Source organism: Anser cygnoides, chromosome Z, assembly GCF_040182565.1.
Source record: "Anser cygnoides isolate HZ-2024a breed goose chromosome Z, Taihu_goose_T2T_genome, whole genome shotgun sequence".
Classification (NCBI taxonomy): Eukaryota; Metazoa; Chordata; class Aves; order Anseriformes; family Anatidae; genus Anser; species Anser cygnoides.
Genome location: NC_089912.1, coordinates 61509593 through 61537550, shown reverse-complemented (window position 1 = coordinate 61537550; position 27958 = coordinate 61509593). Strand labels below are relative to the sequence as shown.

At 56.3% G+C, this 27958-nt stretch overlaps 1 protein-coding gene across 2 annotated transcripts; it reads right to left on the bottom strand.

The window, feature by feature from the left end:
* On the bottom strand, positions 1-26750 carry ONECUT2 (one cut homeobox 2). 2 transcript variants are annotated; one of them, XM_013195085.3, is made up of 2 exons: positions 25432-26747; positions 1-7811 (listed from the first exon to the last, which is right to left on the bottom strand). In XM_013195085.3, the coding sequence occupies exons 1-2, from the start codon at positions 26603-26605 to the stop codon at positions 7525-7527; spliced, it is 1461 nt and encodes a 486-aa protein (XP_013050539.3). In that variant the 5' UTR covers positions 26606-26747; the 3' UTR covers positions 1-7524. The 2 variants fall into 2 exon arrangements, with proteins under 2 accessions (XP_013050539.3, XP_066844313.1); XM_066988212.1 differs by lacking the exon at positions 1-7811 and adding an exon at positions 7823-16832 and having other exon boundaries at positions 25432-26750.
* Positions 26751-27958: the final 1208 nt, after the last annotated feature.

Sequence of the window (27958 nt, the reverse complement as noted above, 5' to 3'; positions counted from 1 at the left end):
GGGAGGGGAGGAGAGGGGAGGGGAGGAGAGGGGAGGGGAGGCGAGGGGAGGAAAAGAGCCTTTGGTATTATTACAAGTTTGTTCTTTGCAGGGTTGCATTGCAAAGCACCACAGTACAATAAGCCCACCAGGTACGATATGGCGGCCCAGTTGAAGCTGAGGTATTCACAGGAAGAATAAAAAAAAGCACAGAGAGGTCTAGACTGGCAAAATCGTTGCTTTGGTTCAAGCAAGGCACTCGTCCCGTGGTAATGTCACACTTTGCAAGTGAAGCATGGGTCTGGTAAGAAATGCAATCGCTGTAGAGGAGCCTGCCAATTCTGAGTATTTTCTGTGTCCAGCCCGCCACCGATCCTTACGGTGGGGTGGCAGAGGGCACGGCGCGGGGGTGTTGCCGAGCACAGGGAACCGCTCATCTCTGCCACACCGAGAAGGCATCCTGAGAGTCATTATAGCTTTTTAATGAAGGAATATATAGAGAGATAGATATAAAAAGCACACTTGTCAAGTCCCTATCTTTTCCAATACCGACTTAAAAAAAAAAGTGAACTAGGAAACAAAAGGCAACATTTAATTAAAGCGGAGCTTTTGTGTTGAGCTGTGGGCAATTTGTTGGTGGGGGCCCAAACCACGTTGCTCGCGCCGAGTGCTTGGTGAAGGGCTGGAGCCTCCCCCGACGCCTGCCTCCTGCCGCGGGGCCCTGCGCCGCCACCGGCCTCCCCTGCGCGGCCTCCTCTCCTCGCGCGGCCCCGCTGCGAGGCCGGGCAGGGCTGGGGGTTGCAGGCCGGCTTTCCAGCTCAGCCAAAACCCTGTGCCTGGCATCCGGATGAGCGTCTTTTTTCTCTTTTTAGCCTACCTACCACCCCATGCAGACCTTCTTCTCGCTTCTAGCGAGGAGCCGGCCGTGCCCGCAGCGGAAGGGCTGGCGCAAGGCCGTGTGGAGGAACGAGCCACGTGGCGAGCCAGCCGCGCCTCGCTCCCAGGGCGGCGCATTCAATCCTATCAACAGGATCAAGGAGGCAAACAGCAAAGGGCACCACTTATTCCCCAACAGCCAACTTTTAAGTAATCATTTAGGAATATGATACTAATGGAGCTTAATGTGTCTTTGTTTCATGGCTAACTTGAGAAAAATAATTAATTGATTTTCATCTGAAAACTGTAAACGACAACAACAGCAACGTGCGCAGGAGCGAGCAGCTGTTTGCAGAGCCTCCGGGGCCGGCCAGGAACCCGCTGCCTCCCCCCCGGCCCGAGCCGGAGGCACCTCGGGGCCCAGGCAGGGTGCAGGGAACCATTTCGGCACGGAGCCGAGGCGCTGCCGACCCACGCACACAGCCTGGGAGAGATGTGAGGCGGCCACAGCTGGGGGAGCCGGGCAGAAGGGAGCCTGTGGGGTGTTCTGGGTGCCTTGGGCCACGGCGGGGCTGCTTTCCACATCCCTGCTCTGTGCCGAGGGAAAACAATGTGCCCTTGATAGCATGAAAGCAAGCATCCTCCCTGAGCATCCCCCCTTCCCAGCTGCTGGCACCTACAGGAGGTCAAAGAACAGACAGGAGCTGCTCCTCCCAGTGCCTGGGGCTCTGTCTGAGCACAGAATTGATGCTTATTTTCCAGCTGGCCAGAACTCGGTAGACAAATCCTACCCCCTTGGGCTGGCTGTCCACAGTGGCTTTGCTAGCCTGGGGGCTGCTGGACCAGCCGCTTGCGTTGCCTTTCCAGCATCACATCAGCCCTGACCTAGTCCTGCTGCTGCCAGAGCAGACCCACGGACCCAGCAGGACCTCTGTGCACAACGGGCAGCAACCTTTCACCAAGGACTCAGCTGCTGAACGCGACCCCGATCCATCTCCAGGCCAACACAAGTGCTCCGGCCTCTGGGATTCGGTGAGTGGGGCAGGTGTGCGAGGGCTTCACGGCGCCGAGCCTGCTCTGCTCAGCCTCAGACATTTTTGGCTGGCAGAAAGGCATAAGGTAAACACAGAAAATTGCATCATCAGAATTAGCAGCTTCCACAAGAAGTATTTCTTTGGGGTATCTGGGTTGCGGCTGTACATTACTGTATGTAGGAGAGAGAAGTTAAAACTATAAAAGAGCACAAGCAAAATGCAGACCGCACAGAGAAAGAAATCTTTGGTATCTTTGGTATCATCAACACGATTAAAATTACAAATGGAAAAAGTCAGTGAGGTAGCCTCTTTGGTTCTCACTAGAAATAGAAAGGTTTTTTCTTTTTTTCTTTTTTCCTTTTTTTTTTCTTTTTTCTCTTTTTTACACACACAGAAGTTCATTCTTGGAAGCAGCTAGTTTAAGGGTTTCTCTCTTTTTGCTTGGCATGTATTATTTTTCTCCCAGCTTAAGGTTTAAGAAGCCACAAAGTTCAGGCAAAGCATCTCAATGTCTTTTCCTCCTATTGTTTCTGAATGCACAGTTTCAGGTTGAATATTCATTGCTTGTCCTCAAAATTTGCTCTGTTTTCTGACAGAAAAACATCTGTAGTGCTTTAAAGGTAATTCTAAATAAAAAATAAAAACTATACAAGGGCATCTTTAGCTGATGATGAATAAGTTAAATAAATAAATTATATTACGAAGACTTTATGTGCCATAATAAAGGTATGTTGCGCTTTCTAATCACATGGGAAGAGATTAACTTAAATAATTTAAATTTTTATATTTAACAATTAAAATCAATTAAAAGAAGAAGCTAAAATTAAAATCCTGTTTTATGTAACTTGTTATTTTCCTCCTGTCTGTAACAGAACTTTTTATGCTTTATGAAGCAAAACTAACTTTTAAGTGTATTTACGAACACAGGCTTGCATCTCTGATGCACTAAGACAGTAAAATGGATAAATAAGCGAAATTAACCCCAAATTAATAAACGGTTGAATTAAATAGTTTTGAATAACTAACATTTGACCCTGATCCTGTAGTCTGTCTTCAGGTAAAACTCCCATTGAACTTTAAAAATAAAATGAAACTCGGTGGGATTTAGACTGAACAGAGATTTCAGGACCTGCTCTAAGACTAAACTAAATAAATTACATTACTGATAGATAATATATTGGGTTAAAACCCACAAGTGTCTGGAAGAAAAATAAAACCATTTTAAACTTTGCATTTTAAAAAAAATTAAACAATAAAAATTCCCCTTAATAAATATAAAGGAGGCCAAGTATAAAGTTTCCTCGTGTCTTAAAAAATACGTACGTATTGTGACAAGCAAGAAAAACATTGTTTGTTTGTTTGTTTTTCTTCCCAAAGCTAACACACCCTTTCCAATACCATATCATTACCGTGTTTTGTTTTGGAAGAGGTGATCCCTATTCCCTCATGCAGGATTGAGAGTAGTTTGCTGGTTTAGTCCTTCTCAGGTCTTTGGATTTAGCTTTAGTTAAGAGAGATCCAGAATAAAGCTATTCAACCGAAGTAATCAAGCACATTCTTTGTTCCTTCACAGGTGATTAAATAATATCCAGGGTTTCTTGAAAGTTGAATTCATCTTGGATGTGCCCATGATAGTAACTCCAAGTTCACAGTAAGGAAGATGCTGGGATACTGTCTGTACAAACTAGTCACTCGCATCAGAATAAATAAAAGGAACAAGTTACATTACACAGCTATATAGATTCATAAATATACGGTATATAAACGCAACATATCTGAGTTTTGTGTTTTTTTAAGTATGAACAGAATATAGTATATATTGTATGTGTGTACATACAAATATATCTACCCACAGCATATTTTTATCGACACTCCTCTTCTGAGTCAGCTGCTACATAAATGCCTACAATAGTCGACAGTGAAATGGAAGACAACATAGAGCCACGAAAGATGCAGGGATAAAAAAATGCAACGGCATTTTCAGGTGTTCAGATGAAAATGAATTTTGAGAAATAAGAAGGAAACATGGGCACTGTTATATTTGCAATCCCCAGCACAGAGAAGGCTCACACACTTCACGAAACAAACACTGTTGTATGGGCAGTAACATCATCCTCAGTACTACTCGGTCAGCACAATTATGTTGCTTCCAGTGTGAGACTGCAGATCAACATTTGAAAGATCAAGGCAAGAATTTAAGTCATAATATTGCATAATAAGAACTTCCACAGTTTGGAGATAATTAATAATTTCATTGAAGATACTTCTTTTTTTATATATATAATTCAGTATTTGATCTGTACTCTGTCACAGCTATTGGTACGAACTCTAAAATGAAATAAAAAGAACAGGTTTTTGTTCATAAACTCCATGAGAACAGGACACGCTCCTCTTTGCCTCTAAGGCATGTGGTACTCAAGAGGCCAAATCTGCCAGCCTGTGGCTGCTCCTAACGCCAAGTGAACCCCAAGTCCCTCTGCTCTGCAGCAGGGGCACCGGCTGCCAAGCACGCTCCTGATGTGACGCCCGAGACTTGTCTCTTCCGAGATAGATACACTTCTCTGCCTCGCAATTGCAGTGAGCTACAGGGAAGGTAGGAAATGGCGTTCTGGGTTTTTAACCCGTGCTGTGTCCATTCTTTGTACGGTTACCGAGGCATTATGGAATGGAATGAGAGAAAAGTAATCCGAAAAACAGCATTGCGCAACGCTGCTACGAAATGCAGTAAAAAACTTTCAGAATGAGAAATTTCCCATGAGGTCAATGCCACGCTCACAATGTGTATGTAGAGGCCGGGTGGCATGGACCCCGTGAGATGTGAACGGGGGTAAAAGTGAATCTGACCACGGCCCCTCGGCCGGGCCCTCGCTCTGCCGTGTGCTGACAAACTCACGCCTGGAGGCAGCATGCACCAGCCCAGCCCTGAACCGTCTTTTTTCCAACTTTATTCCATGCCTGATTAGGAGGCTTTTTGGAATCCCATTCGATCAGTCTGGGAAATCTGTGTTTAAGGAACTTTTAATTCCCAGAGCTGGTATGTGTTGTCAGTTTAGCTGCTGTGAGGATCCTGAATTTACTTCTCAGAAAACTTTCCTGTCCTGAGCAGACAAGGTTTTTTGATTTTTTTTTTTCTAAAGTAAAAAATGGAAAATGACTGCAGCAGTTTTGCAAAGCAATTAAAAAAAGAGCTTTCATTTAAATGTGGAGATGGAACAAAATAATACACTGGGCATAGCTCTGAACTTGGTTTGCATGTCATGATTTGCATCATCGTGACTGTGACAACAGAATATGTCAAAACAAATTACTGATTTGCCATACGAATTGCTGAAACTCAGTTACGGTTCAGATCAGGGTCTGATCATAATAAGCCAGGCTGTAACGGTGCTCAGCACTTACAATGAAATAAATCAGTACATATATTGCAAGTTTTATCCCTGGGAATGAGGAAGAGGGTATATAGGTATTTCAACTGTTTTCACATAGAGAAGGATGGGTGTTCAAAGCTCTAAACATACAAGAGATCAACTCTATCTGACAAAACAAGTAATATCCAACTGACACATTTTTCGTACGTGGCTCCAGCTAGAGCAGACATCCCAGTTTAGTATCCCAACATCTTACACTTGGAGTTCATGCAACTCCTGGAGAGATTCCATGTGGGGTAGAAACAGGAAAAACATAAATAAACCCACCCTTTGTGTTGCTCAAAGAAACAGAATTGATTACCTTTCCACAGATCAATGGTGCTACACGCATTTCAGTCGTGCAAGAGGAGATAATGAACTGAAAAAACAGTTGTGAGAATCCTCATCTTTGGTATTGTAGCTGTTGAGGTTTTGGTTGCTCTGTTCCTTGTTCTTTTGAAAAAAACTGCATAGGCACAAATTAAAGACAATCTTCAACTTTAAGATTACTGAGTTGTCAAATGAAGCAGCAATCATATACTGGCTTTACTTTGTTTTTGTTCTTGTCAACCCTTTCTTTGATATCTGCTTCCTAAAATGTCCAAGATGTCTGTCAAAACACAGTGTGTTACTTGTTCGCTTCCTGACGTGCTTCCTTGTTTTTTTATTTTTATTTTATTTTTAAATGGAACAGTTCGTTGCAGAAGAAGTAGGTGCAGAAAACGTTTCTTTGGTTTCGATTAAGTAGTACATAAAAAAAGTCTCAAGTGTCTCTAAAGAAGCATGACAGCGTTTGGCTTGCTTTCGAACACGGGGCCGTGCTCCGAAGGGGCCATTCACTGGTAAGGACGCACATCGAGTGACCGTGACCGCTCCGGCGGCGAGGATCGCGTTTGCTACTCGAAGACTGCTGTGGCTGCAGCGAGGTGGCTGTGACAGCTCCGCCGCGCCGTTCGGGACTTTGCTCACATGTTTTTGTCAGCGCTCACTTTCTGCTCAATTGTACAGCAAATGACCGTGAGAGATTTATAAACGGGTTGGCGTTTGTGAGGCTTTCTGATCTCTAAAAGAACGACCACGCTAACGATGACGAAAAGAAAACGGCGAGTTACGAATATCTTTGGCTTGCAGAAATCCTGTCTCTTTGGTGTGCTGTGTTCTCGTCAGCTTTGACGGACTGGTGGACGAAAAGAACTTAAAATGTAATGGGCTTAGATGGCATATTTAAGTCATATGCAGCACATCTAACATGCTCAATGACATTTGAAGGGCTCGTTTGTGGTTGTTTGTTTTTTTTTTTTTCCTGCTTGAAAGTACCATAAAATTCCCATAAGGATTTTCAAAAAAATGAACAAAAATACAGTGAACACTAAATACTTCTCAGTAACAATGAGACTACAAAGGAGAAATTAGATTCCTGGTAACTGAAAAGGGCTTATTAATGACCTAAAAAAATCTAGATCTTTCAAAACATTGTGTTTGCTCCATGTACTGTAGCAGTTAAATTGACCTCCTGAGTGTGCATCTGCATTATGTACAAACACAGAATTTGTGACAAACTGCAAACTGTGCTTGAGACTTGTGTAGTCACATACTTTTTCACTATCAACTTTGTAAATTAGAATGCATCTCAAAATAACAGCTGTAGTGAGTCCAGAATCGTACCTATTTCTATAGCTATTGTCTTTGTGCTTGATACTTTGAGCTCAAGTGAATTGAATTTTTCTGATCCAAGATCAAGCTGTACTCACTGATTAAATCAAAGAAACTAAAAAAAAAAAAAAAAGAAACCTGTAAATTTGATCTTTTGTTTTTTTTCCCTAGAACACTTAACAAAACCATGCCTGAGATTTAAAAACAGGTTCTCGGACTCTTTAGCGTCTCCGTGTCAGACTTTGTGCTCCGTTCTCGCGCGGCGGTGCTGCACGGCGGTGCGGCACCGGGCTGCGCAGCGCCCGCCAGCCGGGGCTTGGGGCTCAGGAGAAACTTGCCTCACGAACGGCTCTCTTCCTTCAGACCTGCTTAGCCTGTCCTGAGCATAGTATTACATAGAAAGAGGTTAATTTTTCACTTGCGCCTTCTAAAACTGACTAAAAGCCGTAAAAAGTGTCCTCTGTTTGCAGCTAGGCTGGGACGAGTTTCCGGGAGGATTGTGCTTTAAGTCACCAGTGAAGGGCCCCGCTGCGCATCCGCTCGCTCGGTGGCTCCGCCGCGCCGGCCGCTCCCGGTCACGCTTTGGTACAAGTGCTGGGGGCCGAGGAGGAGCCCCCGGTGCTCAGATCGTCCTGCCACTTCTCCAGGCTGCGCCGCCTCGCGTTCATGAAGAAGTTGCTGACGGTGGTGAGCTCCAGGCCCAGCTGCTGGGAGATGGTGATCTGCATTTCTTTGGACGGGCGCTTGTTCTCCTTGAAGATGGCGAAAAGCGTTCGGCGCTGGAGGTCAGTGAAAACCAGACGAGATTTCTTCTGGGAGTTGTTCCTTTCTTTGTTCGGCTCCTGCTCTTTGCGTTTGCATGCTTGGGGAGGGGGTGGCAGGAGACAGAGAGAAAGAAAGGGTCAGCACGAGCGACATGCCAGCGAGCCCGACCCCCGGCACCGAGGAAGCCGAGCACCCGCGAGCCTTCCGGCGCCTGCTGCAGGCCGGTCGCGGACCCAGTCCCTGCGGCTCATCCCTCGGGAGCATCGCGCGCGGCCGAGAGCTGCGCTCCACGAGAGAGCTCTGCAAGCGGCACCGGGGGTGCGGAGGTGAATTTCAGGGGCGGCGCGCTCGTGCCTCTGCTCACACGCCAAAACCAAGGACTAGGGATGGGCACCTGACTATGAGGCATTTGGGCACTGGGTCTCCAGCCCTTCACAGAGCTCACCCCTGCGTGCTTATCGTCCACACACATGACACAGCCTCACATTCAGATTTCTGCACAGTGAGGAATTTTGTTTTTTTTTTTCCCACACTTTTTATGAAGCAAAAATCTGAGAAACACATGGCAATGTTAGGCTAAAAAAAAAATAATTTCTCTGAATTCAATCTAGGAAGGAAAACACAAAGCACATCCTTTTCTTTTCACAATAGCCAAGAAAAAGATCAATTATCTGTGGATACTTCCCATGTACCACAGCATGTAACAACTCCAGATAATTATTTCTTAAGGAAACTGTACAGGCCTCCGTTCCACAACGCAAACTGCACCACCCGGGTAATTTCTACAGCAGACCCGTGCACTGAGGCAATGCCACTGGAAGCTGCTGCTGGCGCATTCAGAATGAACATTTTGTCCACGTTTTGGGACAGTCAGTGCATCCACCTCCTCCACCTGCAGAAGGAGGCCTGGGTCCCCTCCACGACAACGAGGTTTAGCGTTCGGAAAGGATTCCTATTTCTTTGCACAGCCCAGAGCACGCCGCCGTCAAAGCTCTCGGGGCAGCAGCTTGCCGTGACCACAGCTGGGGGAAACCCACACACAGCACAAATCCTGCCCACCACCCAGCTGGGCCTTTTGTTTGTTCGTTGCCTCCAGAAGCAGACCTCCGCGGCTACTTTTTTAATCATTTACCAGTGTATCTGTTGTTTTCGCCCCCGACTGCAGCAGCTGCTGTTGGAAGGAGAGCTGCTGAGGCAGGCGGCGTGCCGGGGCTGAGCAGCGCGAATCGAGGCCCCGTCTGCGCAGCCCACTTGCCGGCGCGGTCTCTTTTTACCTCTTTGTTCACTAATCTGAAAAGTGCTCGGACTGGCAGCAGCGTGCTGCACCTTTAATGGTGAATTAGTGCAGGTTTATGCGGATTACGTTAGCTTCCAAACACAACTTGTATCGAGTCATTAGGCCTCAGAAATGAGGAAAGGAGAAGACTGCGATCAGAGGGGCAGGTCGCAGGCTCCGCGGCGCTGTGCTGCAGCCCTGCGGGTACAGCTGCCCGTCCCCGCGGCTCTGGCTGCCAGGCTGAGGGCAAGCAGAGAGTTTTGGCTTTCACCGGCATGGTCTGAGGGATGCAGCACCGGCAGCCAAAGGGGGGCTTTGGCTCTGCCAACAGCGTGCGCTGATACGCTGAGCCTGGTTAGCCTCCAAAGGCCCCAGGCTCTTCTGCTCGAGATGCCCTGCAGGGCTGCCCTGCTTCCCCCCGTGAGGAGGACCCCCCACGTTTTCCAGGCTGACGTTCGTTACGTCAAGTGTAGTTCCCCCACCAGGAGGACGGGAGCGACCCAGCTGCCTGGGGGCCGCGAGGGCTGGCACCGAGCCCGGCTGGGGCAGGCAGAGCAGCCCCCCTCCCCGGCTGGCTCTCCCCGCCCTTCTTTGCTCTGGGGTGTTCCTGGAGGCCGGGGGAGAAGTGGGGGCACTTCTCGGACGTCTGTTAGGAGATGAGCTTTGGAGTAGATCCTGCATCTTTGATCTGGCAGGCAGCACCTGCACGTCACATAACCTCACTGCAGGGCAGCTGGGGAGAGAGGAGGAAACGCTGCCCTTCCACACACCTTCCCTGCCCTGGGGCGCCGCACACCGCCACGCCGCGACCAGGAGCAGCACCGCCACGCCTGCCAGCAGCGCCGTCCTCTCCATCACAGCAGATCCTTAAGCAGCAATTATTCCATTTTTCACAAACAAGCTTGGAAGCATTGCTGAAACAGGCCCTGCGTTACGTGACACGGCACGGTCACACCTCACAGGGCACCTCACAGGCACGCCTGGCTCTTCCCCTCTCCTTTAGCCCCAGCGCTGCTCCCGGGGGTGTCCCCATCCCTGCGCTCTGTTCCCCATTTCCCTCTGTCCCCAGGCTCCTTCTGGCACATCACACAGCTCCGGCGAGGTGCCTGCAGCCACGGCATGGGGCTGGGGGCCAGCTGCACCCCGGGGTGCAGCACAGGGCGAAGGGCGAAGGCAGCCGGGAGCACCCGCGCCAGCGCCTGTCCGACGGTCCGACGCTTGCTGTGCCAAACGATGCTAATGGGCCTCAGAAAAATCGGTATTAATAGCTGATCCGTATTTATTAGCACAGGGAGAACATCAAGTGCTGAAACCAATACCACTGCCACAGCACATCCAGATTTAAAAATAGACTGATAAGGCTGTCTATGCGAGGCAACAAGATAAAAAAAATCCATATGTTGACATGGTTAGGTAATGTGCTGGGACACAATAAGTAGAGTGAATTGGTAAGTGGGCAGATTTTTAAGCAGACGTATTAAATAATTCTGCAGCTCTGATGTGTGAAGTGAGAACCTGGTCCAAGAAGTAATGCTCAGGCTCTGGAAATGTCTGCAGTTAACCCGAAGGCAGGGCTGTATACATTGCTGTGTGCCTGGGTATGTAACGGGCTATACTGACCAGCTTCACTCTGTGCATGTGGCAGCATTTCACAGGATTTCTGCAGGAAGCTGGACTGTTTTTGTTGTTTTGACTGAGCCTGAGCCTGAGCCTGATTTTGCACCTACTTTCAGCTGTGAAATCCAGGTGGCCGCAGTGGAGCTGCCTAAGAGGGAAGTCGGGGCCACTCCAAAAGGACGAGATTAGCCAAAACATAAAAGGAGGATGCCTCCAGAGGGTATGGTCCAAGACTGCAAGTTCCTTGTCATTGGTGAGCATCCCCAGGAGGGGAGCCGCCAGCTGCAGCAGCACCAGCACACGCTGTGCTGGGAACCGTGGGCAGCGAGGGGCGGCAGCAGCAGCCGATGAGCCCAGGGTGAACCTGTGACTGCGCCCGCGGCTGGCTTGCACCTCTGGTGGCAACAAGCCCGAAGGCAGGAAGAGTCTGGGGAGGATTCAGGATCTCTGCCTGCAGACCAGGGACTCGGCCGACCTCGCTGCAGCACGGGTGGCAGGAGCATGAACTGTAGAGAAGCACGACGAGCCTGGGGTGCAGAGTGCTCAGCGCCACACACCTCAGCCCCAGCCAGAGGGCTCCAGACCCTTGGGTGCCCTTTCAGGGACATCTGCCTTTGCCAGAGATCAGCTGGCCTCAAAGTGAAGGTAGCTCCATGGGAATAAACAGGGCTGAGCCCTTCCTGACACATCTGGGTTTCTGTCGGAGATCAAATCTGAAATCCTCAAAGATATTACTTAAAACTGAGATGGTTTTCAATTGACTGGCAGCGAGAGAGGAACTTCTGGAGGATGTAATCCTCCTGAACGAGGTTTGGGCACTAGTGCTGCACCCCAAGCAGTGCGCCAGAGCCACGGCGCTCTCAGGGAAAGCCCTGCAGGACGACCAGGGAGGTCTGTGGCTTGTCACGCCCCAGGCAGCAAAGCTCCCCCGGCCCCAGCTCCCCCTCTCGCGCACGGTGCGCCCTGCTGCCCGCTGTCCCACGCAGCTGTCCCCATCGCTCCGGTCCCCGTCCCCAGCCACCCCCGGTTGGGATGCTCTGCTTCTCTCGCTGCAAGCCCCCTCTCCTCCCCCTGCTCCTCCTGGCTCCTTTGTCCCTCAAAGCTATCTGCATCTCTGAGCTACCAGATAATACCCTCCACGGATAATGTTTTACTGCACGTCGGAGACAAAAAAGCAGATTTTAGCTCGGAGGGGCTGGATCTTTGCATTCGGCATTTCATCGAGCCTTTTGTCTGAGCCCTGTGCAGTGGGGAGGTGACGAGCACCTACCCTCGTGCTGCAGGTCCTAATAGGTTCCGGGACACAGGGAGGATTCCAGTGGTTCCTAACATCACTAATTTATGTCCAGAGATACTCTGCGTATTACAGTTATTGGTATCTCATGATAAATAATGCAAAGGTATGTGCTTTTCAATGCATTCAGTAAATACTTTCCTTGAACTGTTAAGTTTGCTCTTGAAAAGGAACCATAAAGGCAAATGTTTTTCCTTGACATGCATTTATCAGAAGAGAAAAACGGAGCGAGCACTCTAATAAAATAAAGTTATTACCCAGGAAACCTGCCTGCAGAAAGAGAAACGTTTTAATAGTAGAAGGAAGGGAAGCAGCCATCTTGATTCTAAGAGCAATTTGATTTATTAACTGCAGTTAATACTGGATATATTCTATGGAAGAAAACAGATAATTAACAATAATTGAAAGCCATAACTGTGAAGGAAAAAGATTCATCCCTTTTGTCCATGCTGGAGTAAAGATGCTTTACGCAGAAACAACATAGAAAGAGCTCGGAAACAGATTCAGTACTGCCCCACCTAATTTTTACTTGCGGGGAAATCTATTGGTTCAAAAAGCCCTAGCAGGGCGTAGGGACACGACATCCCACTGCCGAAGTGGGCCCCTTGTGTCATGCACCCGAGGAGGCACCGTCTGTCCTCAGTAATCCTGCAGCTAAAGCCACGGAAATACAAAAACCCACTGCTTTCAGCCAGCGAGGTGCTGCGCTCACGGGGTGAGGTATTGCTGGCAGGTCCAAAACCCCAGCACCCAGCGCAAGCGCAGGGAGGCGGGAGGTCAGTCAGGTGAGGCATCAGGAGACAACCGGAGCGTGCCCCAAAACCTCCACCGTTCTCACTGTTAAATAAGTTTCCGCGAAGATAAATATTTAGATGTTCACCTTTAAATACGCAAGATGCTCTATTGACTTTTGATCAGCATGTTTGCAAGCCCGGGGTTAAGCACGCGCTGAAATATTTGGCTAGCTCCCCGGGGCAAGGAGAGCAGCAGCAGCGGTCGTGGCTGCGGGTTAGCAGCCGCAGCAGCTGCCCCCCCCCGCCGCTCTGCGCGAGCGTTGAGCATTCCCCAGCCACGTCCTGTGTCCTGTTCGGGACCGGGGAGCGCGATTCCGCCACGGCTCCGCACTTTGGAGCCGCGTTCTGACCTGAGTGTGTGAGGCAAAAGTTTACAGATGGTCTGCTTCTTAGCACGAGCAATTATAAGTTTGCTTCAGTTGCTGGTATTCCTTTTACAAGAATATCTCGATAACTGAACTTGCAGGCAGAAACATTTGTGATGACGGTAAAACTGTAAGTAATAATAATAACATTTGTAACTTGTTTGGAATTCTACACTGTGTGATTTCTCACAGCTCCCCGTGGCTTTAGGAGGTCATTTTCACAGTAAAAGAGCAGAATGGTATTGTGAGACTCATATGTCCAGTCGGAGTCCATGGGCAATAGCTCACATTTTGATGGACCCTTTGTGGCTGGCGCACGTACAAGAGGCGTTCACAGCAGCACCACCGCTGGGTATTCTCATCTCCACCGGTTGGAAGTTGGGACAAAATTTATCATTCAGGCAAAGATAAATGGAAAATCCATTTATCTTTTAATCCAATCCCTCACGCTAGATAGAGGGAACTCTGAAATGACACTTTTTCAGTAATATAACCTCCCCCTCCCCGCAGTTTTGCTAAAAGCATAACAAGGACGGACAAATGTCCCCAGACTGATGCTCCCCTTTCCTGCAGCCATGCCTGGGGGGCTTCCCCTGGCAAACCCTGAACCCCACTGCGCTGGTGCCGAACACTTGCAAGGGCCAAAGCCGTCACCACGAGACACTGACGGCTTCCCACATAAAAACCTTCACGAGCGAGCTGAAAGCTCCGGAGACGAGCATGTCCCAGCTGTGATTCCAGAGGCCGAAGAACAGCATCCCTGGCTAGGCCTCACCTACAGGCCGGGCTGGCCGCAGGCCGTCATTAAATTGAGCGATTCTACCGACAGTTCATTTGTCCGCAAAAATATTCTTATTTTCCGCAACAAGAACTCTTATTTTCCATTTTCTTCCTCAGAAGGGAGGAACCCAGCCAGCCCCTGCATTACGGATAGCTATAAATCCTGGCAAATACTTAGCAGCATTGCAGCTGATAACTATTGTCTTTAAAACTTGGGTTTGTACAGACTGAAGTATTGTGAAATTTAACTCTGGTCATTAAAAATGAATACATGGCAACTGTTAGCAAATGGCAGTGGATTCTACTGTGCCATTACTACTGCTGAGTAAAGCTGTTAGAAAAGAGAGATTTATGCCCATGTGCATCCCTTGCCGCCCTGTGCCGAGACCGCCCGTCCCCAAAGCTGCGGTGGTCGCGGCGCCAGGAGCAGCCGGGCCGCAGGCAGCCCCGCGTGGTGGGACCCCCGCCCGCGCCAGCCCCCCGGCCGGGAAGCCTGACGAGCACAGCGTTTTACAGCAGACGGCTTGGCATTTTCTCATGACACTTTTTCTTGCTGAAAGATGTCCAGCTGGCCCCGTCGCTAATGGCTGAAATACGTGCAGCTCAGAGCAATCAATTTGCAGCACGCGGCACCGGCCTCACAAAGCCCAGGAGCAGCGCTGCGCGTTCTTGTACGCAGTAATAGTTTCTGTGAGCTATTTATGCATGCTCAGATGGTCCAGTCCTTTTTATAGAAGCTGCTTTTGCCACATGTAGGCAAAAATCGACTGACATGGGGCTCACCGCTGCGACGGGCAGCACTGCAGCAGCGTTCACCCAAACTGTGCCCCAAACGGCCCGGGCAGGGATGCTCCGTCCTCCCTCGGCTCCTCTTCACTGCCCCACGCAGCCTGGTGCTCGGGGGGGACACGCTGGGACATGAGGGGACGGGGGTCACCAGCACCCAGAGGTGGCTGCGGAGGAGGAGGAGGAGGAAGAGGAGGCACCAGCTTGCTTGGGATACTGGAAACAGGTCAGTGAACCAGCTCGTGTGACTCGTGTCCCATGGAACACAAACACGGTGCAAGATCTGCTTCTAACCCAAACAAAACCCCGAGAGAAACCTGACGTCGCCCGCAGGTACCTCTGACTGCAAACCAACCAGGCAAGGAGGTTTTCACCAGAAATCTTGGAGGATGACGCAGCCATCTGAAATTTTCTCAGAGCCATACTTTGTGGTCCGCTTTTACTGCAAAGAGGTTCTCTTTGTCTTCACCACCTCTAAATTTAATTCCCTGCAGTTTCTCAAGGTAACCCACACCCTCAGATAGTCACCGTTTTTATGATGTTTTTACTTTAATGGCAACAGTGACTCCGGAACTGTGAAACCAATAAACAAATGTCAAGAAGGAGCCAAGTAGAGAACAACATTCGTTTAACCCACAATAAGTCATTTCTCTCTATTGTTTGTAAAGATAAGCCATGAATATTGATCGCTCGCATGCCGTTTCAGATGGGTGTAGTACAAAGTCAACTAAACCAAGTTATCTGTCTGATGGAGCTAAAAAATGTTTCTCAATTTGATTTTAGAGAGAACTCAATGTGAAGGAAATTTAATTATGCTAGTTACACCAAACACAATGAAATGACCATCAAAATGTTTTCCAAAGGTTTAAAACGTTTTTCTTTTGATATGATTCACTTAAAGCAACCTCTTCTATATCTGCGTTACTACAATCTCTTAAAAACTAGGCCTCAAAAATCAATTTGATTACCTCTCTGAATTAAGTATGCACAAATGAAAGCAATTGAGATCAATACAAATTAGGTTAAGTACTCCACTGTGTACAAAATCATTATGTAACAAGAAACAATTTGAATGAAGATGCAAATAATCACATTGTTAGGGTGTGCAGCCAGCGCACATTTATCTGCTTATTCCCATCTGCTACACACACATGCTAAACCCTCTTCATTTTTTCATCCCCGTGAACACCCTCTGAAGGCACTTATCTAGGAGAACAGAAGATGCGCACAGACGAGCAGCGCGGTGCAAAGCGCTAATTCTGCTCCTGCAGAGATCGGCCGTCGCTGGAAAAGGCCCTCTGCTCCCCTGCAGCAGCCCTCCTGCAAAGGCAAGGTCCTCACCACCACCAGCCCGTGTCCGGGTACACGGACTCTTGCAGCGCCCTAAGAAGCCATCCCACACCCTGATGTTTCCTGCCGGGAATGTTTTTCTTGGTACTCCGCCTAATTTTTCTCCCGTAGCTCTGCCACAGAAAGAACGCCTTTCCATACCCAGGACTTGCATCCTTCAGCTATTTGAGAAGAAAAGATGAATGGATTTTGGGACTTTGTTCTTTTATATTGCTTTCCGGCATGTAGCGGGTCTCAAGCTATTTGTGTCAAACCTCTTGTAAATCTGCTGGATAGCTGAAATTGGGCTGTAAATCCTGCAGGGCAGGGACTGTTTTTTCTGTGCAATACTGCAACACCGATCTCAGTGTGGGATCTCTGACAAGGGCCTCTAAGTACTATTGTAATATACTTCCATCATTAATACAGAATAATAAATAATAGATGGGGTAGGCCAATTTATTGCACTCTAGGGCAAGAATGAGTGGAGGCTTGGTGAGCATGCAGTTCGGTTTAAATGCGCTCCTTGTCACCAGGTGGCTGCAGGCTGTAGCCGTACCCTGAAGCAGCTCCTGCAGAGCAGCCCCCGAGTCGCGTGCTTGTGGCCGAGGCAGGGGGCATCCTGCGACGCTCGCCATCCAGCCCTCCCTACGGATAAGCCTTTCTGCCAGCTGCCAAAGGAAGGAGCTAATTTCTGGCAGGCTGCTGTCTCAGAGCTGATTGCGAGCGCTGGAGGTATCTGAAGGCATCCTCTTCAGTAGCCAGGGGATTCGCATGCTCTCGCGCCTCGTGGGATCCTGGCCCAGCAGTGCAAGCTCATGCTGTGGCTTCATTTCAAGTCAGCAACGTGTGAGACCTTGCTCCTCTCCACAGGCTCCTGTTTTCAAAGCAAGGGGTGCAACCGCCCCGTTACCGCCGAGCCCCGTGGCCCTGGGAGAAACAAAACTCCTGGGGTACCGCAGGGTGGAGGTGCCCCTCCAGGAGAGGGGCGGAGGGGCTGCGGAGCGGGCAGACACACACGGTGTTACCCCCGACTGCACAAACCTCGCCTGCTGCCACAACAGCCTCGTGCCGGGGCGGAGTGCAGGCTGCAGAGCCGGCCTCAGGCGGGCAGCACGCGGAGGCCTCAGCCAACCCAGGGACGGGTACCCGTCCTTTCACCTCACCAGCACGCGGAGTGGACACAAACGAAGGGCCACCCCGCTGCATCCATTCACATTGCCCTTCGCTTACAACACCAAATGCAGAGTAATATGCTCACAGCAAGAAAAAAACAAAAATGACACCGAGCAACCTGCGTTTGCTTTGCCTGGTGTGCTCCTCCATGCCCCAGAGCACTTCATAATCAATAGCACAGTGTTAGTCATGGCTATATATACATGGAGAAACTGAGGCACAGGGAGAGTTCACCTGAGTCACCTGTGTGATAGCTCAATTGCCTAAACCTGAAATTTATGTTGTCTAAAAGCCTTGTTTGCTGTTGCCCCAGCACTTGCTGCACCTCAGGGCCGTCTGAGCAGAGCCTGCTTCGGGCAGCTGGCAGCCTTCACCATGCAGCGAAGGGTGCATCAAACCGTTTTTACAAAACGTTTATGTTGCTCAGTCTTTGTTTAAAACAGTAGTGCTGGAGAAATCCTTCCTTTGGATACCTGTGGGGTGCCTGGAGCACTCGCTGTGGGGTGGGAAGAGGGTCAACGTGGAAGAGACTGGTGGGAAATGGAGCAGGATGCCCACTGGTGAGGTGGGTCCCTGAGGGATGGAGGGGATTTGAGGCAGGTCGCTGCCCCCGCCGCCGCTCAGGCTCTTGGCAGGCACCACTCGGGTCCTCTGTCTGGTAACAACTCAGCACCAGTGCTTCGGGCTGCGCTCAGCAAGTCCTGCCCTCCCAGCACCTGGGAGATTTATGTTTCCTCTTGTTCTGAGGATTCTCCCTTTCGAATGCCCAAATAGTTTCCAGGTGAAATATAACACGTCTCTGTGGCAAGGATTTATATTCCCCTAGTCAGGGCACAAAACCGAGGCCAGGCCTCCCCCGCACTGAGCGCCCTGCCTGCTGCAGCAGCGCCCGTGAGAGATGCACCCTCACACCCCCTCGAGCACTGGAAGGAGCCTGACCTCCTCCACGTGCAGGGAGAGAAGTGCTTCGGCATCTTTTCCAAGAAAGACCTGGAATTTGAAGTGGAGGGAGGTGAGTAAGCACTGAATAGGAGTCTGAAATCTTGGAGAGGATTTCAGTTTGAAGTGTCTTGTCTTCATTATTTTCTACTTGTCACTTCAACGGCCTTCCCTCAGCTATGCTGCCTTGGCACGCCGCCGTGCTGCGGCTCCTTCCCAGCAGCTCACACTTCAGTCAGTCGCGAGCCGAGCCCCGTGGGTCCCGCTGCGAGGGAAGCATGGATCCACTGAGGTCTCGCTCTGCGCCTCCGAAACCAGCTTGGTTTCAGAACTCCTGGCTCACGACAGAAAGCAGGAGATGACTTTTTGCTTGTAATGGCTGCTATTGACAGGGCGCAGTTAGGAAGAACCTGAGAGGAAAGCAGCAAAACTCCACAGGCTTATCTGGGGCAGCGAGATCTGTGTTGCCTCCCTGGCTCTGTGCTCCTCTTGCATTTCAGACAACGGCTGCTTAACACAAAACGCAAGAGCAGGCCTTGGAGGGGCGATGTTCTTTGCCATAAGGCCAGGTTCCCATTCCCTCCTTCCCATGGCCTTGCTAACCCGCAGCAGGAGCGGGGTCCTCCCTCCTGAGCGTGCATGGCAGGACCTGGGCAGGACGGAGGAGAAGCTTGGCACTAAAGACGTCAGAAGGACCGGGGAAAAGCCTTGGAAGCTTACACGTAACCCGTAGGGACCACCAAGCCTCTTCACATGGGCAGCCTGTGCCCAGGGCTGGCCCTGTGCCGTGGTGTCACCGGTGCCCCAGGAGGAGCCGGAGGGTGACACCGGTGCCGTGTCATCGCTAGGGCTGCGGCGGGGCGACACCGCCTGCCGAGGAAGGCAGCGGCGTCTGTACCCGGTGCGGCAACACGTGGGCATGGAAAGCACCGAGCAGGAGGGAACTGGGAGAGATGCGGGGGCGAGCAGGGGAAGCTCTCCGAGGAAGACTTCCGTATGCTTTTCCTTCACCCTCCGCAGCTACGTGCTGCTTGCCAAAGCTTAATGCCTCGGCACAGGCCCTCGTTTTTAAATGTCCATTACGACAAGATGAGATCTGCTGGAAAATCACCACTACTCATAAATATGTTCCCTGCTTACTTAGAGATATTTTGGTCCCAGAGACAATTTGCGTTTTGGGAAACTGCCAGCCTCCCTTGCTTGTCTAATAATTCCTCTGTGAAGCATTTACCAGTGGTTTGAGTCCCCTTTTTCTCACAATGGAGCAGTTTGATTTTATAGCTCAGAAAACCCAAACAACCCCCAAACACTCTGATTTCTTTTTTGATTGCATTTCTATCCACCATCAGTGAGTTACCTTGTTGATCTTATCACTGAAACCATTTGAGATTAGTCTATTTTGTATGATTTCTGCGTACAGAAATCCTCTATAAATCAGAAAGCCTTTTATGCAAAAGGCTGCAAGATTGATAGGACTGGATACAAAATCTTTTACCTTGGAAAAAAAGATGTACTATCTGTCCCATCGGACGTAATGTCTTCTCTGCATATTCACCTCCGAAGTATGATGGGGCTTTTTGTAGAGAAGACAGGAGACATGATAGCAGTCTTAAATACAAACAGATTGCTATCAGAAGAAAGGGAGTAATTTTTTTTGTGCTCTGCCTATTGGGGATAAGATGAGAAGTAAAGGATTTGAAAGACAAAAAGGGAGATTAAGGCCAGTCATTAAGGATTTTTTGTACCTGCAAGCCCTGGAAAAGATTGCCTAGGTAGCCGGGAAATCCCCCCCGCCGAAGAATGGGGCAGGCGGTGAGGACAGGTGGCATCCCGAGTCCTTTCCAGCCCTGCCTCCCCCATTAGATGAACTCTCCGTACACCTGCAGGGCCCGTGGCCACTCTGAAGGCAGCCGCAGGGGAGCTCCTCTGAAGCGAGGAGCCTGCTGCTTTTAATGTTCGCAGGCTCAGAACAGGCGTGTTGGGATGCTGGCGAGGAGCTCATCATCGCTGAGTAACCTCGGAGGGAAGGGAGGAGAAAACAGCTTGCAGCGTGGGGACAGCAGGAACATTTAGTGCAAGGTTTGGGGAATAATACGGGGAGTGATGACCAACTGCGACCACGGTGCAGAAGGGGAAGTACGAGGTTTAAGTCAAAACGCCCCTATAAAGAGCAAGGGAAGAAAGAGGATCAGCTACTGGAAAATAATCATTTTCGGCAAAAACGTTCTCTCCTTTACATGTTCCTTGTCACAAATAAATCGTGTCAGTTTTAAAATGCAGAGAAATATTTGAGTTTTGGGATATTTCAGTTCAGATGGTGACAACTAAGAGATACCAGGAAAATATAGTATGGCAATATTGAAGAACAGAGATCAGAAAAACTCAGAGTGAGTGATACATCCTGACAGGCTGATTGTTTCTTGTATATATATATAAGTAGAGGAAAAAAGAGGTAGAAATGCATTTAATACTGAATGTGGTCAGATTTTTCCTTGTCAACCGATTAAGAAACTGACAGAAACTCCCTGCTTAACAAAGATGGTATTCAAATGTCTGCAGAGCAGAAACGTCCCCAGTGTCTTCAGAAATAACGTGGAACAACGAGATAGGGCGGGATATTATTTCAGAAAGTTGGTACGTGAGAAATATAATTTATCACTCAGCCCCACAATTTACTGCATGGATTGTTCAAACATAACCACTAATCTATATCTGAAGAGAGTACTAATATTTCAAGCCACTAAACACCTTTCAAAGAGTCTTTATGCACCTGTATATTTAGTTTGACACGAAGAGATAGTTTTATATGTATTTAACACAGCTGATACAGATGCTATTATACCTTAATTTTCAGCCGTATCTACAGACGACAAAATAGTCTCAGATTCCAGAGGCAGAAAATGGAGGCGGAGTACAGAGGCAGAGGACAGACCGACAGCGGCAGCGCAGCTCCAACACTCAGCGCATCTCAGTCCGAGGTGCTGGAGGTGCTCACGGCAGAGCCCCCCGGTGCAGCCCCGCGCCTCTGCTGGGACCCCCCCGGTTTCCTCGGCCAGAAGAGGCCCCCTCGCCCCTCTCCCTCCCCTTGCTCTCCCTGTGCCCTCTCCCTCCCCTGCTCCCCTCTCCCTCGCCCCTCCCTCTTCCTTTACCCTCTCCCTCGCTCTCCCTTTGCCCTTCCCCCCTTTGCCCTCTCCCTTGCTCCTCGCCTTCCCTGCGCCCCTCCCCGCTCCCCCGGTGCCCCCCCGCCCCGTGCCGCTCTCCGTGGTGCTGACGGCAGCCGCCGGCCCCGCTCCGGCACCGGGGGGGGGGACACGGCGCGCCCCGCACGGCCCCGCACGGCCCCGCACGGCCCCGCAGAGCCCCGCAGCCCCGCACGGCCCCGCACGGCCCCGCACGGCCCCGCAGAGCCCCGCACGGCCCCGCAGAGCCCCGCAGAGCCCCGCACGGCCCCGCACGGCCCCGCAGAGCCCCGCACGGCCCCGCAGAGCCCCGCAGAGCCCCGCACGGCCCCGCACGGCCCCGCAGAGCCCCGCACGGCCCCGCACGGCCCCGCAGAGCCCCGCAGAGCCCCGCAGCCCCGCTCGGGCAGGTGGAAGCGGCGCTGGCCCCGCCGGCCCCGCGGACGCACGGAGGGGAAGGAGCGCAGGCCGGTCACCGCGCCTGCTGATGAATCACTGCTGGTGTTCGGGCACCGGTTGTGCGATCACCGACGCGGTGATTCAGCAGCCAGGAAATGCAAGCGGGACTCTCGGGGAGCACGCGGCGACGGGGGGGGGCCCGTGCCCGGCCCTCCGGAGCCGCGGGAGCTCGGTAGCCCGCGGAGGGCACGGCTCGGGAGCCGCTGCGAGCGCCTTCTTCCCGGGTGCACCCAGCGGGGCTTGGCGATAAGGCGCCGGGTTCGGCACCCGCGGGCAGGGCGGGCGGGGGGACCCGGCTCCGGGTGCAGCTGCCCTGAGCCGCCGCCGAACTCTGCCCTCGGAGCCCGGGGCGCCGATAAGCTCCGTGACTCACCGGGGATCGGCGGTGCCCTGCGGGACACGCGGATTTCGCGGGGACGTTTCCGCGTGGGCGGGCGCTGCGGCGACAAGGCCGGGGGCCGGGGGGGTGCAGGAGGGACCGGGGGGGGCCCAGGGGGGACCGGGGGGGCCAGGAGGGACCGGGGGGGCCCCGCCACCCCCTGCTGCCCGCTCCTCGGCCCCGGCGCCCGGCGGCGGCTCCTGGCGGCCCCTCCCCGGGTCTTTGCCCGGACCCCGGGGCCGGAGCCGCCCGGTCACCGCGGCCGGGGCCACCTGAGCGGTGCGGGCACGGCGGGCAAACCCGTGGAGCGGGGCTGTAACCGCGCAGCTTCCGCGGGGGGCAGAGCGGATCGGCGGGATCGATGCGGGAGGCTTCCCCGGCCCCGCACGGAAGGAAGGGCTTCTCCTCGCCCCGGCGGCGGCGCCGTCCCCCCCGGCCCCGTTTGGGGACGGTGCTGCGGGGGCAGGCAGGGTGGCGGCGGGCTGGGAGGCGGCGACGCGCGGCAGGGCTCGCCCGGGGCTCCCGGCAGCTCCCCGGCAGGGCTCTCGCTCCGTTTCTGCCTCCCCGTCGGGTCCCGGCCGGGCCGGAGGCTCCCACTAGGAGCCTCCCACTTGCGGCACGCTGCCGTCGGTTCGAGGAGAGCCTCCTCCGGTCGAGGAACTTTCTCCTTCCGAGGACCGCGGGGGCAGCCAGCCGGAGCGCTTAGCAAACCGACGGCTTACTCCTTCCGCTCAGAGGGGTTTCAGCAAGCCAACCAAGGGAAAGGGAGCGCCGAGGCGATGAGGCTGCACGTTCGCCCGTGGTAATAAAAGCTCCGCTTCCCGAAGGAAATGTGCGAAGGTTCCCCGATCCCCCGCCCCAGCCGTGGCCGGAGCCGCTGCCCCTCGGGCGGGCCGTCCCGGTGCCGCCGGGTGTCGGTGCAGGAGCCGAGCCCCGGCGCCGCGGGGTTGTGCAGGCGGCCCGCGGGTGGGCTCGGCTGCAAGGCCCCAGGGGCCCGGCGGCACAAAACCGGAGCTCGGCCCCGCGCACCCGCAGGGTGACCCGGCCCGCAGCGAAACCGGGTGGAGCCCGCGGGAGCGTGCCACCGGCCCTCCTAAAACCGTGCCGGCCTAAATCCCAACCCGGCCCGCGGGCCCGGCAGCTCGGCGGGAGCCCTCCTGCCCGCCCCGGCTGCCCCACGCACGAAGGGGCTTGGCCGCCGGCCCACGCCCGGCTGCTCCCTGGCCGTGCCGGGCCCGGGGAAGCCCCGCCGGCCGCCCCCCCGCCGCCGCGGCGCCCCGGGACAGCGGCACGGAGACAGCCGGGGGGGCCGGGGGGAGCGGGGTGCTGGGAAGGCCGAGCACCGGCAGCATTACTGGAAACCGGCCGGATCAGGTTCCAGATCAATGAGAACTGGGTCCGCGCGTTTATGTTCCCGTTGCCAGCATTAATGCTCTTTTAATCTTCTAAACATTATCGGCATCGATTTCCCTCCACACTCACGTTCGTTTGAGGAGGCGACACGGCCGCGTGTGCCGGCAGGGGCTGCCCGGCCAGGGGCTCCGCACCCCGCGGGGAGCGGCCGGGGGCGCCCGGGGGGCTGGCAGCAAGCGAAGGGGAAACCAGTTAACGGGGCACCGAAACGGGATTCATGAGCTGAGTCCACGCAGCACGTACCGGGAGCTCGGCTCCCCCAGACCGGGGGCTATCGCCACCCCCTTCTCCCTTCCCGATTGCCCTCTCCGTTCCGCCGACCCTCCGCCCGGGCTCCAAAAAAGAGGCCAAACGGCCCGTGACGAGCCGCACGGCCGCCGTTACGGATGCGGTCGGGAGGCAGGAGGCGAGCCCCGGCCGGGCAGGGGCTGCGGGGAGCCCCCGAGGCAGGCGCCCGCCGCCGTGCGCGGCCCTTGCGGGGCCGGGGCTCGCGGCTCGCAGGCGCGGGGGGCCCGGCGCGGTGCCGGCCGCAGACAAAGGAGGGGACACCTCCCGCGGGGGCTCCCCCGGCCCCCGAGCCGCGCCGCAGGCTGCGCTAACCGGCCGGCAGCGGCGGGGCCGTGCTGACAGCGCCGTGGGGGGCAGAGGGGCAGGGGCCGGAGGGGGCAGCCAGGGACCCCCGGCGCCCTCTCCGTGTGCTCCAGCACAGTGCGGTGCGGGAGGCAGCCTTTGGGAAAGCCTGCGTTGCGTTTGCCCTCCGCTAATCTCTGCAGGTTGGGATCAATCGACACGACAGAACGGCAGAGTCATCGGAACGAACATCGCCGGGTTTCTCAAATGTGTTTGTGGACGTGCGGCCGTCACCGCAGGCGGCCCAGCCGGACATCCCCGCTGCACCGCGCCTGCGGTCCGTGTGTCCGTCCACACGTGCGCTGGGCGGCACCAGGCCCGCCCCCTGCCACGGATCGGGGTGCGGGAGACGAGCGGCTCCCGCCCGCGGAAGGCAGGCGCCTTGCGGGGGTGCTCCCCGCCGCGCACCGGGCAGCCCCGGGTCCCGCAGCAGCGTGTCACCGGGCAGGAAGCGAGCCGCAGTCAGTGCCTGGCTGCGAACGCTTCCTCCGCTCTCGGCGAGCCACGGCAGCGCTGAAATGCTGCGGACGCGCACCCAGCCGACGGCGCTCCCCCACCGCAGGAAAAGCGATTCGCCCCGCTGCCCCCCTCGCCCCGGCTCCCCCCCAGCGCGGTGCTGGCAGCGGGCCGCGGGGCCGCGGGGCGCTCCCGCAGCAGCCTCCCGCAGCGGCCTCCCGCAGCATCCCCCCCCCCAGCAGCCCCCCAGCAGCCTCCCCGTGCCCCCCCGGCCGCGGCCGCCCGCTCCTCCCGCAGAACAATAGAGCGCTGCGGCGCGCCCAGCCCGCGCCAGGGGGCGCCCGGCCGCGGAACAATGCGGGACCCGCGCGGAACAATGCGGAGCCTCCGCGCCCGGCCGCGGAACAATGCGGGGCCGCCGCCAGCCCGGCATCGCCCGGGGCCGCGACCCGGTCTCGGGCCCGGCCTCCCTCTCCCGGGGGCGCCGGGGGCGGCCTCGGAAACGCCCGCCGAGGGTGGGAGGGGAGAGAAGGGGCCGCGGGGCTGCCCCCGGCAGCCGGGCCGGGAGGAGCTGCCCGCACCGCCCCGCGCCCCCGCCGCTCGGCCCGGCCCCGGCCCCGGCCCCGGGCGGGCGATGCCCCGCGGGTGGCCGCGCTGCGGGACGCGGGCCCCGCACGGCGAGCACGGGCGGCAGCGGCCGGGCGGGCAGCGCGGGGGCAGGCGGGGCCGGGAGGCGCCCCCCGAGCGGGCCGGGAGCGGCCGGGACCCCCCGCGCCGCCCCCGAGGGTCGCGCCCCGCTCCCGCTCGCCCTCCCCGGGGCTCCGGCGGGCGGCGCCGGGACCTACCTGCGAGTCTTAAGGCTGACATCCTCTGGAACTCGGGTTCCTGCAGCCATTTCCACATCCTCCGGAAGGTCTCCCTGCCGGATTTCAGTTTACTCCAAGGCTTAGGGTTCCGTAGCAAGTCCGAGAGGGTCCCCTGAGAACGGCACAGCACCCGCTGGGCGAAGATGGCCTGGGGGATGCTGTAGCGCTTCAGCTCCGCCGTGATCCGCTGCGCCACTTCTTTGGTGTTGATCTCCTCCAGCTGCCCCGAGCCGCTCACCTGCGAGCCGGACGAGGAGGGCGGCCGCTCCCGGCCGGCGGGCAGCCCGGGCCCGTGGGCCGGCGGGTGGCCGGGGTGCGCGGCGGGGTGCATGCCGTTCAGGTGGGACATCATGGCCGGGGGCGTCCCCAGCCCCCGCGGCAGGTGCTGCTCGCCCCGGGCCAGCATGGCCGCGTGGGCGTCGAAGTTGGGGCCGAGCATCTTGTCGTGGCCGGGCGGCCCGTAGCCGTGCAGGCCCTGCTGCGCGCCGTGCAGCGCGCCCAGCCCGTTGCCCAGCGGGGACAGGCTCTGCCCCATGGCCGGCATCTCCTTGTAGGGCCCGTAGAGGTTGTTGACGGCGGGCAGCCCGCGCTCGTCCCGCATGAGGGCGAAGCTCCCGCCGACGTTGCCCGAGAGGCGCTGGTGGTGGTGGTGGTGGTGGGCGTGCGGGTGGGCGTGCGGGTGGTGGAACTTGTCGGACACGGTGGAGATGGGCGGCAGGGGCTGCAGCGGCGTCAGCGTGGTGTAGGTGCCGCTCATGCCCATGCCGGGCGGCGAGGGCTCGCAGGGCACGCTCATGGCGTGGTGCAGCGGGATGGAGAGCTCGGGCCGGTACTCGGCGGCGCCGTCCAGCAGCGAGGCCATGCCGGGCACCATGGCCGGCCGGGCGGCGGCCGGGGCCAGCTCCTGGTGCGGCGGCGGCGGCGGCGGCGGCGGCGGCGGGGGGGGCGGCGGCGGCGGCGGCGGGGGGGGCACCCGCAGGGGCCCGGCGGGGCCGCGGCCGCCGTGGTGCGGGCTGGGGCTGCCCATCAGCTCGGGCTCATGGCCGGCCGCCCCGTGCAGGCTGCCCAGCGGCTCCATCGCCAGCTCGGGGTTCATGGCGCAGGCGGCCGGCGCGGCGGCGAGGCATCGGTAGGCGCCGCGCCCGCTCCTCATTCGGGCATGGGCGCGGCGGCGGCCGCCGCGGGGCAGCGGGCAGCGGGCCCGGGCCGCCCCCCCGACGGCCCCAACGGCCCCGCGGGCTGCGGGCCGCCGGCACCGGCCGCTCAGCCGGGCCCGCGCCGGCCCCGCGCCATGTCCTCGCCGCGCCGCCGCCGCCGCCGTCTGCGGCCGGCGGGAGCTGTCCAGGGCGCGCGGCCGCTCCGCCTGGCCGCGCCCGCGGGGCGGGGCCGGCCGGACGGGCGGGCGGCGCGGCCAGTCAGGGGCGGCGGCGCGGCGCGGGGCGGGGCCGGGGGGCAGAGCCGGCCAATGGCGGCGCGGGGGGCGGGGCCTCGGCGCGGCCCTTAAAGATGCCGCGGCCCCTTTGTAGCGGCGGGGTGCGCGGCCGGGCCCGCCTGCGGCCTGCGGCGGGGCTCGGGGGACGGGGAACGGGGACCGGGGACGGCGACGGCGACGGCGACGGCGCAGCCCCGACGGCACCGCTCGTCCCGTCCCGCCCCGTCCCGTCCCGTCCCGTCCCGTCCCGTCCCGTCCCGCCCCGCCCCGCCCCGCCCCGTCCCGCCCCGTCCCGTCCCGTCCCGCCCCGTCCCGTCCCGCCCCGCGGGCTCTGCCACCGGAGCACCGAGCGCGGCGCTCGACGGCGCCCACCGCGGTGCGGAGCGAAACGGGGTTGCCACGGGCGGCGGGACGGGGCCCGGCCGGGCAGCGCCTCCCCGGGCCGCGCGCTCCCCGGGCACACGGGCACGGACAGCCGGGCACACGCCGTGCCGTGCCGTGCCGCAGCCCCCCGCTGCCCCCTTCCACCGGCACCGCGGTGCGACCGCGGCCGGGAGCGGGCTCGTCCCTGCCCGGTGCCGGCCGTACCCGGGGCCCCGACAGCCACCGCTGCTCCGCCGAGGCCCCAGCCCGCCCCCGCTTCCCGGCCGGCCGGGGGTGCCGGGGGGGCGGGGGGCAGCGGGCACGGCCGCGCCTCGGGGCCCCGCGGCCGGTGCGCAGGGCTGGCCGGGGCCGGGGCCGGGGCCGGGCTGAGCGCGGGCGCTCTGCGCGCTCCGCGGTAAGGCCGCCTGTGCTAAGCCCCGCTGCGGGCGCCCAGCCTCGGCCGGCAGGCTGCAGGCGGTAGCGCCCGGTTCGAGGTGGCTCTGTGGGTCCCGAAGGCCAGCAGCCTGCTTCTCCCCACGCTGCCCTGCCCGCGCGTCCCCAGAGCTCACGGCGCTTTCCGAGCTGCTCTTTGGCACCGCGTTGGTATAAAACGGAGCTCCCCCCGCCCCAGCCACCCCTGCTGCTGTCAGCCTGTGGTGGAAAAGAAAGAAACGAAGAAGAAAAAGAAAGCCCTGGCGTGAGGTGCCTTTG